Below are 15848 nucleotides of genomic sequence, written 5' to 3'. Positions count from 1 at the left end.
TTTTTTTGGTTAAATATACGAACAGTATGTGAACGATAGTTTAAAATATAGAATATTATAATAATTTAAGGCATATATCACTCAAGTAAGTTAACATTTTTAAAACCACTGCAGTATTAAAGTCCAACATAATTTATTGTTAAACATTTCACGTATCCTAGATTATTTTTTTAGTTTTTGGAGTAATTCTGGTTATTTATGTGTATATATTAAGTGTACTTATTCTCATTGGCGTTTGACGTGCCCGTTGGAACACGTTTGACATTTTAATATATTATTATATAGTCATTATATTATATCATTTCAGATAACCGGAGAATTGTTAATCAGTTTATGCAATGCATGTATTGTTTCAAGCAGTTTAGTGCGAAAAGCATTGGCCGTTACACCAACCACATAACTGAAAACTATACTTTTTGTAAATACTTTTGTCGATATTGCTTGTATCGCGCATATACAGCTTCACACGTTTTAATCCACGAGGTAAATCAACGACCATTCAAAGTACTCGGTATCTTTGGTTAAAATATTTAACCTAAAAGTACTCTTTTAATTTTTTAAAGATATCTCTGAAATTAGATATCTTTCTTATAGTAAAAATTCTTGATTAGCCTTGCACACAGGGTTGGACTAGGCCACCGGGGTATCGGGGCATGCCCCGGGGGCCGCTGTAATTTTATTTACAAAAGACCACTCAAATTGTTTTGTTTTTAATTTAATACGTCTAATAAATCTTCTAATATTATAATAAAACAAAAATATCGCACTGTAGCGTGACGTCACTTATTGACTTATTGTATGCGGTGACACGGAATTAGATAACTATATTATACTACTATACAGTAGTGTAAAGATTGAACATATTTAACATCGCGATAGGCTGATTGATAATAATGGTTTTGTCATATTATTTATAAATAGAACAACTATGGAAATTTGAAAACAAAAGAAGACATAGTGTATAATATGATAGGTAGTCGTACCGACTGTACCATGCGCGTTAAGAGGACGTCGTACCCGCATATGTTGTCTCCGTCTTACAAATGCGTAACATGGCAAATAGTACTCTCAGAAAATCACGTTTAGCTCCTTCAGCTTGAAAATTAGAATGAATTGACCTCTTTTGAAATTTAAAAGTGAGATTTATTATCTAGGGCATCTCATAGGCTTTTTATTATATTTTAATTTTAAAGCAAGTTATGAGTATTTTAAAATTGTAAATTGCTTGCACGTCTTAAAACACACATAACTCGCTTTAAAATTAAAATATAATAAAAAGCCTATAAGATGTCCTAGATAATAATCTCACTTTTAAATTTCAAAAGAGGTCAATTCATTCTAATTTTCAAGCTGAAGGAGCTAAACGTGATCTTCTGAGAGTACTATTTGCCATGTTACGCATTTGTAAGACGGAGACAACATATGCGGGTACGACGTCCTCTTAATGCGATAAAGAAATTGTTTTTCAATAATAATAATATTTTTTATAAGATTTATAACAGTTTTATTTTAAAACTTCAATAGTTTAGACGTTCAATATTATAAGTCTGTGCCCAGTTCCCAATTTTCTGACGTTTCTGTCGATTTCAAATCAATTATTATTCAATTACTGGTAAGTAATTATTTTAGTAATATAATATGTTCTAAGTTTCTAACTCAATAAAACTGAAATGTATAAACATATTTAAATTAAATCGTTTTTTTTTTTTTTTTATCTATAAAATATTCATCTTAATAGGTAGGTTATTATATCAATGTAATACAAAATATAAATGCAGTCTTTAATATTTTAATTTTTAAATACTAATCATTGTATATTATATTTGAATAGTTTCATACAGTCAAACAATATAATATCATGATAAATGATAATGATAATGACTTATATTTATATGAATATAATGTGGAAAAAAATGGTAGTCGGGAAATTTTTTCCGTATGAGACTTGTTTATATAAGCCTATTGCCTACTCATATGCATAAATATATAATATAAAATTTGCGTTTACCAGCTATTACCTACTATACATAAATAAATAATAGTTAGAATAAATACATTATTTTTCTCCTTCTTTACGTATTATAATCTCATAATTCTGTTATTAATTTATGTCCATAAGTTCAGTATTAAAAAGTATATTAGTAGTATAAAATGAATAAATATACATTTTTTTATGTTTTTCCTTTTCTTTAAAATAAAAAAATATATTAATTATATATGAATAAAGAAGCCAAGTACTGGTTAAAAATGAATTTATGCGTTATGTTTAGGAAAGTTAAGTTTAATTATTTTCTATGTTGTATTAATATATTTATTGTTACATTTTTTTGAATTAAAATAAAATAAATAAGTTATTGACGCTTGTTATTATATTGTGCGTAAATTTGATTTATTAAAAGTATAACATTAAATCTAAAAACATTCAAATGTACCTATGTATATATTGTTTATTGAGTTATGAAGATACATTTTTAGTAAACAAACGTTTGATTAGGAGTACTTATTAAAGTTTCATTAAGGCCGTTCGAAATTATTTTGCCCAGGCCGTGTTATAAAGCTAGTCCAACCCTGCTTGTACAAGCTGGCAATTGAAAAATATTTAATGAACATAGGTTTCATGCTATTGAGGCATTTAACGTAATTTTAAACCTTAATTCATTTAACAATAATTTTAATGTCACATTTAAGTATCGTTAAATTTTAGAACTTTGTACCTAATACTCACTTAATTTTATATAGAAGAATAAAAATAAATACAAATTTGTAAAATATTAACGGTTTTTAATGAAATACAATAGTTTTTGTTTATTGGGCTCATTCACTTATTGAACTCACAAAAGCTAATTTATTCTGATGTATATGCATACTAATGGATAAGAAAAAAATTATTTATTGTCTAAAATTATCTTCTCCCTCACTGGACAGAGGGGGTGTGGGAGAATGTATATTTTTATAGGAATATTTCTAAGTTTTTAAATATATTTTTTCTGATTTTATTTTATATTATAATTTGACAATAAATACTATTTTCTTGACTCATTATATCAAAAAGTATTAAATTTGTTTAAAATTATATTATTTTTTTTTACTTAATTTAAAAATATAACAAATAGCATTTTTATCATTACAATTTTCACACATTTTAAATAAATTAATACATAATAATTAATATTCATTTGTACATAGCCAAATTATAATATTTTTATTGAATGTGTATATACCTGTATTTTTCTATTTTTAAATCTTTCAATTAATTCAGTTAATTTTTGTAGAAAAAAAAAATATTAAAATAAACGTTTAATAATTTTATTTTAATAATCAATATCTAAATAAAATAATATAATTAAAAACATTCTGACGCGTGACGTATAGTTTTTTCAAATTTTAAAAGTATTTACATAAAAGTTCTTGATTTTCAATAACAAATTCGTCTAAGATAGTATTTTTTTTGTATGAATTTTTCAATAAACGATTATTCCAGGTATATTATGTTACAAGAGATAATTTTTTATAGGTTAGGTTATTTTCTAAAGATATTTTTTCAGAGATATTTTTGTTATAACGGTACACTGAATTTTTCTTTTACTTACGATTATTGTCATACTGACCATAAAGGTCACGAGTTTCAATAGAATATAAAACTGTCATGATTTATTATTATTATTGTTCAGTATGTATTTCATAATGATCAAAAACCATCAATATTAAAACTCAAGAATCGCCGAGGTGAACGGAAAGAAATAGTGAAGGCGGTTGACTTCAAAAAATTCGTGCCACGTTATGTTTGCAACATTGGTAAGTATCGGAAATGTATTTTAAAATATAATTTATGTACAATTATTAAATTTCATTATTAATCTATGCTTTGTGAAATAGTTTTAATTCAACTCATTTTAAAACAATTATTTTAGTTTAAAAGTATTTTATTCATAACTAACTACTAAATAGAAATATTATTTTAGATACATTTAGGCACGTTTTCTTCTGGTAGTCGGTGAAATCGATTTTCATAGTAGATCTGTTGTAGTTTTTGCTTAGTCGTAAAAAAATTTCTAAAAATATAGTGACAGCAAAAAAGTGCTGAAATTAAAGCATATAATATTTTAGTATAAAATAAAATACCTGTTGCTTAACATTTTCATTTCAACAAAAGATACTGCAACCAGAATTCGATTTAAGATTTCATCAGTAGAAAAAAATCATTGGAAACTACGTCGCGTCGTTTCACTTTTTAAATTTTTACTTAAAACCTTTACATGATTTTGTATTATTTTGTAATTTACAAGGAACCTTAAAATTTAAATTTTTAATTTAAAATTCTGAGGTGACGTTATCCCAGTATCCGGTATTATTAAATTTTTTTTTTAATTTAATAACTCACAAAAATTTGTTACCATTTTGTAACCAAATATGTAACTCAAAATTAGAGAATTCTGACTGACCTGAAATTTGTTAAAGATCACTTTAAGTTTGACTGTCTTATCGTGACATCACGCGTGTAACCCGATTATTTCTTTGACTTAGAATTTTTATAAAATCTCGTGACCATTTTGTAACCAAATATAGCCTAAAATTTAAGAACCCCGTAAAATTTGTTTTAAATTAACTGAGTACCAGCATGACGTCACTCTAACACCCTGTATTAACAAATTAGAATTATTAATTTCCGGCGGAGTACGATTGCGCGCAATGCCAGAATAACAAAGGACATGATTTTGACTATTCAAAGGGTATTTATTGTGGTATTTATTATGGGCGTGAAATTGGGTGCGACATTGCCAAATTTTTATTAAACAAAAACTAAGTTTTATCATAATTTTTTTTAATATTAAAATACAGATACAAATATTTTAAAGCCTCGATACCTATTTCCAACTATGGCCAAATACTTTAGTATATTTTCTGGTGATTTATTATTTACATAATCTTAGTGTTGCTTACAAATAAATTCAATTTTTTGTAACTCTTCCTTCGATTTTGGTTTAATTATTCATTTTGAATATTTAGAGATAATTTGGTAAATGTTTCTGCCTGAGTTTATATAAGGGTAGTTATAACAACAAATATCGGTAGATGAGCATTATTAAACTGCGTTACATGTATTATGGAAACTTTCAGCCTCGTCTATAGTTTTAAAAATAAATAACATATTATAGTAAACAGAATTAATTTTTTTAAGACTTTTATTAGCATAGTCATATCATGCACGATTATAGTAAAGGTATTTACAATTAATTTAAAATAAAGACAATAATTCCTGTACATTATAAAAGTTATAAAAAAGAGTTAGTGTGGTTACATTACATTTCGTTACAAAATAATTATAAAATCTTGTGAAAGTTTTATATGAAAATTTAGAGCTTAAGGTATTAGTGTGATATTGCTATCACGGAGTTGCTATATTTTTTTTTTTACAATTACATTGATTTGAAAGAAATATTAACCAATATAAATCGTCGAAATTTATTAATTTTACCTATACATTTCTTAGGTAAATAAGTAATATTATAATAACAAATTATTCAATCATTTTGATTTTTGTGTGAAATATTTATTTTTATGTAAAATGATTGTCTACATTTGATGTCAATAAACAGAGTAAAAGAGCCAATAAATTTAATGATTTCACAAAATGTTTCGTTTGATTATTCAAATTTTCAATAAACCTTTATTGTAATATAGTTCAAGACTGATATATCTGTCTATTTATTATTGTAACTGATTTAATTTTATTATTCTATGATAATATTGGTTAATTTTTTTTTCATGAATTTATTCTATTACCCTACATTAGCTTACTAACTTAGTAGGTCTTATTATTATATTTATTTATATTATATTATATAATGCTTTAAGATTCTTTGTTGTACATTGTGTAATAATGTTAAAATTTTTCGCCAGAATTCTTGATGAAGATCAATATTTTCTTACAGATTAAACTTAAACCTTGTTTTAACTTATTTAGGATGCTGTACTTTTTCGTCTTATATCAATAGTGATTTTTTATCTCATTTGAGACTGGACCATGTACATTGTGACCAATTCTTTTGTGACCTTTGTGCTAAAAATAATGACAATGGATTTGTTTCGTCCAATCCGAAAATATTTGTTAAAGTAAGCGTGTGATTTGTTTATATTATCTAATTGATTTAAAATATTATAATTTAATAAATTTTTTTTTTTTTTAAACACACTTTTAATCCTCTGCATGAGTCTTGTATTTTTTTTTTTATTTAGAAATGTATGCAATATTAGATTAAAAGTATAAAATTGTATACTAATATAAATTAAATTAATTAGTTAAAATATGCGTATGTTACACCCATATCGCGTAATTGTATGTTTCACGAAATTAAAATGCTTTTTTTTCCACTTCACGTAATTCCGCTATCTGGAAAATATTTCATGAAATGTATACCTACCTAAACTACACATTATGGAACTAGTTCCGTCATATGGACAAACACTTAGCGTAACGATAATTTTTTATAGTTATATTTTTTATCATTTTGAATATAGTACAGAATTATTAATACTGATTATAAATATCTTAATGATTCTATATAATCTAAAACACTAAATATTATAGTAATAGTTACTTTGACTTAATTCGTTTCACATAGAACACAGTTTATAATATAGTTATGATAAATCTACACATAATTATAAATATTTTTACGCTAAGTGTTTGTCAAGATGACAGAACTAGTTCTGTAATGTTACATTAATTTCGTGCAATGTTGTCTAGGTAGCAGAATTACGCGAAATGGGTATAAACTTTGTCCATTTCGTGAAACGCAGAATTACGCGATATGGATACGACACATACATGAGAGTGGAGAAAACCGTCCATTGATGGAATTCTACCTTACACATTATAACATAATATTAAATATAAGTACTCGAGGTATGTTATAATTAAAATTTATGTTACTGATTTAATCAAAAATTTTTACGTTTTACTTAATATTAAGGTTAATCATTATAATCTATATTAAAACTATTTAATTTTAAATTTTCTATTAACATCTAAGACATGTCCCTTTATGTCATTTACATTTTCAAGTCTTTCTACGAATGAGTAAATCATATACTTAGGTAATAATTAAGGCTGGACAAGCCGATGACATTTTTTAACTCAGTTAAGTTAGTTTAATTATAAATTTATAAGAGAATATATCTTTTGCATGATGAACATAATGTATTTGTTATAATTAATACAATTACATAGTGATTTACTTAATTAACTTACACAAACTTTAGGTAAATAGTTTATTTAAAATAACTAAATTTTTAGTAGACTAGCCGATCGCAGAAAGTAAGTAGTGAATACTAAATAATACTGTAGCAGCAAAATGAGTGAAAAATGAAAAAAAATTTAAAAATGTATTATATTATAGTTAATTTAGGTGCTATTATAATAATTATTTTAAGTTTAAATAGTTATTTGCCATGATAATCGTATTTATAACTAACAAATATTAGAAATAAAACTCCTGGGCCCAAGACTATAAATTAATGTCTTTTTATGGACAACTATTTCTGTCCCTATATATTATTAGTAATTAATATTTATGAATACATAAAATACAAAATTCGTCGTAAATACTATATTTTTTAATTATTATGTTGTCTATATTCAATGAACTTAAAATAAACTGTAAACACTATATCTAAAAAAAATTATTTTTCGGATAATATTAGATAATATGCAAATATTAAAAAATTATAAGATGATTTTAAGTTAACAAAGAGATAAATAAGTTAATCTTAAATTATTAATAACATCAAAATATTAAGTTAAATTTATGAGTTGGAATTAATTTGACTTTTAACTTATTAAATTAATGATATCCAGCTTTAATAATACCTATTATAATTTACGTTTCTATTCCTAATCAATATTATTATGATTTCATTTTTTTTTTAGCATTTTAATTTGCACAAAATCAACAAATATCAATGTATTTTCTGTTTGTTTGGTGCTGAATGTATTGAAGTCATAATAATTCACTTGGCGATGGAACATTTTGAATATGAACCTTTATGTTTGGAACGTTCTCCGAAAAACGATGTTTGTGTAAGTTCATTTATTAAAGAATAAAGTTTATATTTTATAAAAGTAATAAGTATAAAATGAAAATTATTATTAATATGTTTTTATTATTATTTATTATAGGATAAAAGAAAAATAAAAAATCTTAACATTTTAAATATTAAAAAATATGTACCCGATGAAATAATAGAAGTAGTGGGTACAAATTTAATAAAAAAAATTAGTATAAAAGAATCTCTAACTAAAGAGATGAATGATACACGTCAAATGGATCCCGATGATATGTTTACAAATACTAAAATAGATGAAGTTGACAATAGTGCTCAACTATTAAATAAAATTTTTAAAAAAATTGCACAGTCGTCGAGAAACACATCAACAGCTATTGATAAAAAAAAAAATGAGGTTACATTATCTGACGAAGTAAAACAAAAAGTTTCACAAGATACACAACAAATTCAAAATGTCATAGCTCCAATCGTGAATGAAAAAAAAAAACCATCAGAATTGTCAAACGATAATCTTATAAATAATTTTGAGATACAAATTAGTGGAAATAGCTTAGAAACTCATTCATCCGAAAAACCAATCGACCTGTCTAAAAAATATGTAACTAAGAGTGCAATACTGAATAAGTTGATCTCCATTAAAACTATTGGTACGCTTAGTTAAGTTTGATAGAATTTTTAGGCGCAAATAAGGCGGAGCTTGGGTGGCTTAGGTTAGGTTACTAACTTATCTACTAATTTATCATAGAATTTATTTCAACTATTCTATAGTTATGCTTGGATATTTCAATAAATAATATGTGTATATATAATACTAGACTGCATATTATAAAAATATTAACGATTAACTATACATGTAAATGATAATTTTCTGACGAAAAATATTGAAAACTTTGATCAACAATGTTGTGAGAATAATTCTGTATAAGTTTAGGTTTTACTTAATAGTAAATAAAATAAAACATTTTGATGTGTAATATTATAATTTAAAATCTCATATGATTGTTGCAATGTCTAACTAGAAAATCAGTTTAATACTGTAATTATTAATAGATAATAAAATATATTATAATGTATTAATTTTTTTAGAAACATTTTTGTAAAATTGTATTAGTAGAGCCTGGAATTTGATGACCTGAAAATCTTTAAAAAATGCATACAAAAAAAGGTATTAAAATGATTAATAAATATCAAAAAATTATCCTAAAAATAATAACATTTTCAAATATTACGTTTTTTAATAATAAATCACCAAAAAATTATCGTTTTTAAATTAATATTTTTTAATCATTCACTTATTATTTTATTTATCTAAATTTAAACAATGCTAATATTTTTATAAAGTAAATATGCTTTTTTTTATAGACTAGGGCCTAAATTAAATTTAAAACGAAGATAAGAAATTATATCAGTAATACAAAATAATTATAGACACAAATAAGAAAACGGCATTTTTAGAAAAGTAATTGAAGGATTGGGCTATAAAATACGTTAGTTATTTCAAATATTTAGTTTTGTCAACTAATATAAAAGAAAAATATAAAAAAATGCGCAAATATTAGTAAAAAATTACCGTATAACCAAAAATTACTGAAAAATGCAAAACAAAAATGGTTCCATTTCATTTTACATAATATAAGTCACATTTCTGTAAAAACAAGTCTCGTATAAACGCATTAGAAAAAAGATGCAAATGCATCAAGTTCCGTGGCCTAGTTATTAGCAAAGCAAACAAAGCTACACACGTTAATTTACTATGAAATATTTTTAATTGTTAATTCCATTGATTTAATACCCTATTTACGCCTAGTAATTCGACTTTGTGAAGTTTAACATCAACAACACGAAATAACTGAACTTAGAAATTATTTTAACTTTTTGTATTTCAGATAAAGTCACCCAAAATATACATTCGTCCGAAAATCGCTTGAATTACTGTCCAATAGAAAGTCCTAAAGAGAGTACTTTTAGTATAGCACAGTCTGACACGGTATGGAATTCGTCATATGAGGCTGACAAACTTCCAAAACGACTTAGACTAAACCGTTTTACGTGCACTTTTTGTAACTTGGAATTACCATCTAGTGACATTGTCAAGAGGCACGTAAGAAAAGAACATAACATTTCCAACCTCGAGTTCGTGCCTGTAGATATTAATGCGACGGATATTGAGAAAGACAGATTTCTCGTATGCCAGGATAAATCTTCGAAAACAAAAAAACGATCTAATGATTGTATAGTTTTAACGGATGATTATGATAGTACTACTACTGTTCACAAGAAACGTTTTAAAGTTGATAACAAATACAATGATTCTCAATTAACTGCATTACCAAATACTTTGAATACGCCTGAACAGCATACTGGACGTAGTAAGGTTAAATCAAGAGAAAAACACAAAATCTTAAAAAGAAAACATTCCAGTGATAGTTGCAACGTAAGTATATTTATTTTTTTTGTATTCTTAGAATTTTGAAGAGTATATGTATAAACAATAAAGCGTAAATATTTATTGTAATTTTTTTAAATTTATCTTCAAGTTTTGATCCAGAAATTTTGCTTTCATTTTCAACATTGAAAGTGGTTTCTGTTATAAAATTTGATGTTTTTTTATATCTATCAAAATTAGAGTTAAATAATAATTTAGTGAAAAGACAAAAATCGGAAAGTATTTTTTTTTATTAATCGAAAAAACCTGAAAAATTGAAGACAAAAAACAGCAGGAAATGAGGATATTCGTTTAATGTAAAATATTGAAAAAATCAATTTTGTTTAGATTTTTAACTTTGATTAGAAAAATTATCATAAATACATGCATTTTTTTAATAAAATATTTACTATTCTATGTTAGAATTTTCTGAAATTGTTTTATGTTTAAAAATACTTTTTTTAATAACCATTGTTTCTAAGTCAAAATATTTAATTTAAAAAACCAAAGTTTCTCATAAGTATTAGATTCTGAGATGACATATAAATGAATTGGTTGTATAGTTATGTATGTTTATTTAGATGTTTATATTTTAAGAAAAAAGTATATACAATACTTAAAAATTTAGGCCGTCAGATCATCTACACTCAGAATTAATTTTCATTGTATTCTATGATTTATCATTGAATTCAAATTTAATAAATCCTTTACAGTAAATTGCTCAATTAAAAGATACATTCAACATCTATCATATAGTAAAGCGACTTTCCAGTTTTCGAAACTTTGAATTTTAAGTTTATTTTTCTCATTACAATATATTTGTACTTTTGTAAACAGTTTTATAATTGTGTTAATATATAATAACATAATAAAACTTGTGAGAAATACTAAATAACAATGGCCTTTATCACTTCAGTTAAACTAAAAATAAATGTTAACATCGTGGAAGAAATAAGGATTAATTACCTTAAAAAGAGTCGGACAAAAGTATATAACCTGATTAGTAATGTAAAAAAACTTAATTATAAAAGATCTGCAGCTAAATCTACCGAATTAAGAAATTACTAGTTATAACATAAATTTAATATACTTAATGCAGTATAGTATAATAGAAACCCTTGTAAATCAACAACCTAACCCTTATCGGCCTTATCTTAGTAATGTTTACTATGATTTATTATTGAATTAAAAATTAAAATGTAACGTATAAATATTAATGCAATGCATTTCTTGCAATGGTGCGTGGTAATTAAAAACTTATTGCTCAGTTGAAATAAGTTTTCTATTTATTATTGTATGAAATGATCTGATTTCTTAAAAAGCGTGCCCTTATTTTAGACGATTGAAATCATCTATTCGATATAATATATTAGTTAATTGATTTTTTTTTTTTAATATTTTTATTACATACTATAGAATATAAGCAACAAAAAAACATCTAACCCATACATGTCGAATGATACTATTCTGGGCACTACAATAGAAAAGTATTTTTCTTCAGAAAATATTGATGGCATTCCAGAAACAGAATATTTCTTGGAACCGATGAGATGTTTATTTTGCGATTATCAAACTAAGGTGCGATCTAATCTAATGGCACACATTAAGAAACATAGAGTAGAACCAAAAGACTCAACTGAGAACATTTTTAAATCTATTTCATGTAATTCCAATTCTGTATTTACGTCTATGAATATGATCAGTTCATTCACTAGTTTATTTGATGTTCAACAAAATGAAAAGGTAATATTCACACTTAAAAACTACTTATTTATTAATTATTTTCTAAATAAGTAGTTAATTCATCAATTAAATTTGTTTTCTTTGTATTTAATTCAAAAATTATAACAATAATATTTTTAGGCGAAATCAGATAAAAATAATAAAGATTTTCAAATAGCAACATCAATTACTACAATATCTTCATTCAATCAAGATAAACCATTTGAAAATATTCCTCAGTTCGTCTCAAAAAGAAAACGTTTTAAATGCGCATTCTATGGGTGTAATTTCACAGGTTTGAATATAGAAATACTGAAAACTCATATATTGAATCATCATAATATTATGTGGCTTTTTATGTAAGTATAATTATGTTACTATAAATATCATCATATTACTTAATAAACGTGTATTTATGTTACAATACATTATTTCATCAATTTTTTCAGATGTCCTCATTGTAAACCAATACAGATTAAGCTCGTCAACTTCAGAGAATTGAAGTGGCACTTTAATCATCATGCCGAAAACTTATACTTTTGTCAGTATTGTAGTTTCATTCATTTTAAACGTGAAAAAATAAAAGCACACATGAAAAGAAAACATTCATCTTTTATAGAAGGCGAAAATGAATTCAATATAATTGCGATTAGAAAACAAAAACCTATACAAAATATCATACCTTTGGGTTTGTATAAATTTTATTCTGTGGTTAATTTGTATGTACAAATTTTATTTTAAATGTACAATTATGTACAATTTTACCAATATCTTTAAATTATTTTCTGATATTTGTAATAGATCAACAAATATCTAAATGGATATGTAAATTATGTGGCTATGATGTCAAGTATACTAAAACTGGGATTGCTGCACACATGTCAAAGATTCATAACACATTAAACACGTTTAAATGCTCTATATGTTTAATTGATTACAGTGATTATGACGTATTTAAAAAACATTTAAAATTGAATCATCCATATTCGCCAGTTAATTACTTGAACAAACATGTTGATAAAGTAAGTCCTTATATAGCTGCCAGATAAAATGTGTGAAAATAATATATTAATAAATGAAAAATTCTCACCTACATAATATAGTAAATTTTTAACTGCTTTTCAAAAATAAAAAACAATTTTTTAGGTTAGTTCAGGTAAAGAACTGCAACCACTTAATAAACAAACAAATGTTGGTGAATACGATATGCGTACACAATGCAATATGCTAAATGTTTCGGAAACTTTAAACAGTGTCGCTGAATCAACAATCATAATTCCTGGATCTAAAGAAATTTCAACTACCACTTGTTCGAAATCCGCCAAATCGATCGTAGTATCAGAAGTTCAAAAAAAAATACTCAGCAACCCTTCCGACTATCCTAACGATTATTTGACAATGATACAGTGTATTGCCAAATACGTATGTCCAGTATGCAATGTGTTTATAACCGAGGAAGAACAATCTTTCTGCGAACACTTGTTAAAAGAAATTAATTGCAAACTGTAAGTAACTTCGTTATTTTTTGCTTACTCATTCATAGTAATTTTGTTAATTAACAATATTTTCGTTTTCTGCAGATGGAAATGTTTGGAATGTTTCTCGATCAGCGATTCGTTAGAGGAAATGGAATCACATATAATAAAACACAGACTCGAAAAGCGGAAGTTTGAGAAAATCGAAAGTTTTAATAAAAATAGTTGGGTAAATATTGCGGATTTTATTGCTATTCTTCGATATTTTTCTAAAAGATATTAAAAATAATTATGTTTTTCTTAGGTCAATCGGATAATTGAACATCAAAATATTCTTATTGAATATGTACTACTCAGAAAATTCGATCAAAATACTGATTTTGCCATCCAAAATGAATCGAAAGTATAAAATATTATTATTATACCATTATATCAAAATATTACATAAATAGTTGTATAAATAACATAATTGAGTTTATTTAAATATATATATTTTTTAAGAATGGTAACGATCAATCGAAATAGAAGTACTTAACGCTCAAAATGTTCAAATACTTTCAATGACGAATTCGTTAATATGAATATTTTAAATTCTAAAACTATTGGTAAGTAATAATTATACGGTATAATTAAAATAATTATGTGGTTACCTCAATAGAACAAGGTTTTAGAAATAAACATTTCTTGATATTCTTTGGATAAATGTGTAGGTACATTTAATATTTTTAATGTTGATAGCCCCAGAAGATTTCTGAATTTCTAAAGGATGTCCTCATAAAATTTCAATTAATAACTTCACATCTATCTATATGTATGTATATCTTGTGTTAATTTGAGGTATTAATGTATTATTTAAAAAAATAGCTGTACTATTGTACTACTTCGTCAAATTTGAATATTATGTAATGTATTATTCATAAAATATTAAATATGTTTTGTTTTTAATGAAATAGCTATATTTATTTTTTGTGTAGGTATATATATATATATGAATAATAATGTTACATTTTCAAGTTAAAATATTAATTATGATTTTTTAAAATTATCATTTAAAAGTATTAGAATATTATTTTTTGAATATTTTTAATAGTTTTCAGAATTTTTTTTCTTGATATTTCTATAGCATTTATTAAAAAAATAGCCATCTCGCCCTATACCTTTTTCTCAACTTGAACACTTCTATGCAATACTCAATAGTCCATAAATACAATTTAATAATAATGTTTGTATTCTACAGGTAAAATTTTAAAATATTAATTGATTTTGATTTAAGTGGTAGCTTATAGATACCAGCGATTTTGTTGAACTTTGATTATTTTAAATTCGATTACATAATATGTACTAGTTATTAATAATTATGAGTTAAATATGAAATAAATACTATATTTGTTTTATAAGATGAAATAAAAACACAATTAATGTAAAAAAAAACAATAGGTATCGGTATAAATTAACTGACCAAAAGATCAATACAGAGCATTTTAATTTAAAATTTACATTAGCTTTATTGTAAAAATGTTTAAACATTTTTCAATTGTATCTGATTTTTCATAATTATTTACTTTTCACACTCGAGACTTTTGATTTCATATTGTAATTTGTTGTTTTAATTGTTTTACATTTCTTAAAATTAGTGCATTTTGGTGTTTGTTAGTTTATTGTTTTTTAGATTCGTACTATAGACTCTTGGTACCCTAATACGGCATACTAAATACGTGTGTTGATTGTGAATGAAGTCTGTACACTAGTTATTTATGCTGTAAATACTTGTTGTATTATATATATATATATTTATATAGGTATAGGGTTAAGTGACCACGTATTACTTATGGACCCTATACAGTAATAGAAATGTCGTTATATGGTATCGATAAAATATTAAAGGGGTGGGATCGAGTCTTATCTCGTCGGGCCCGCTTAAGCAATTGGCTCGACCGGAAAAGCGTAGCCTAGACAGGTGCGCTGAGGAGTCATATCGGACGTGGTCGCTTCAAGAAGGGCAATTTTGGAGACGGCGCTTGGTTGTCGTTCGATGTCCGGATCGTAGGTCTATCCTCGGCCGTGGGTTCGCTCTTGGTCCGCGAAATGATCGTTTTTCGATCGATTGCTTAACTTGTCTTTGGTTGTTCCTCACGATCAACGCTAGTGTTGAATCGAGT

The 15848-nt window shown here is 25.1% G+C and overlaps 1 protein-coding gene across 1 annotated transcript in view; it reads left to right on the top strand.

Annotated features, from left to right (window-relative positions):
* The window catches only part of LOC112591757, an 18141-nt gene extending 4043 nt beyond the window's left edge, over nt 1–14098 (top strand). The window contains exons 2-12 of the mRNA XM_025335676.1: nt 3672–3795; nt 5966–6114; nt 7931–8080; nt 8180–8714; nt 9954–10501; nt 11909–12235; nt 12689–12902; nt 13016–13236; nt 13361–13719; nt 13795–13918; nt 13994–14098. Of these exons, the coding sequence (XP_025191461.1) occupies nt 3672–3795; nt 5966–6114; nt 7931–8080; nt 8180–8714; nt 9954–10501; nt 11909–12235; nt 12689–12902; nt 13016–13236; nt 13361–13719; nt 13795–13918; nt 13994–14098 (2856 nt within the window). The remainder of the gene's footprint in view (nt 1–3671; nt 3796–5965; nt 6115–7930; nt 8081–8179; nt 8715–9953; nt 10502–11908; nt 12236–12688; nt 12903–13015; nt 13237–13360; nt 13720–13794; nt 13919–13993) is intronic.
* Nucleotides 14099–15848: the final 1750 nt, after the last annotated feature.

The sequence above is a fragment of the Melanaphis sacchari genome, unplaced genomic scaffold, assembly GCF_002803265.2.
Source record: "Melanaphis sacchari strain LSU unplaced genomic scaffold, SCAv2.0 Contig142_pilon_pilon, whole genome shotgun sequence".
Classification (NCBI taxonomy): domain Eukaryota; kingdom Metazoa; phylum Arthropoda; class Insecta; order Hemiptera; family Aphididae; genus Melanaphis; species Melanaphis sacchari.
The sequence above is the reverse complement of the archived record's forward strand: the minus strand, read 5'-3'. Positions and strand labels throughout refer to the sequence as shown.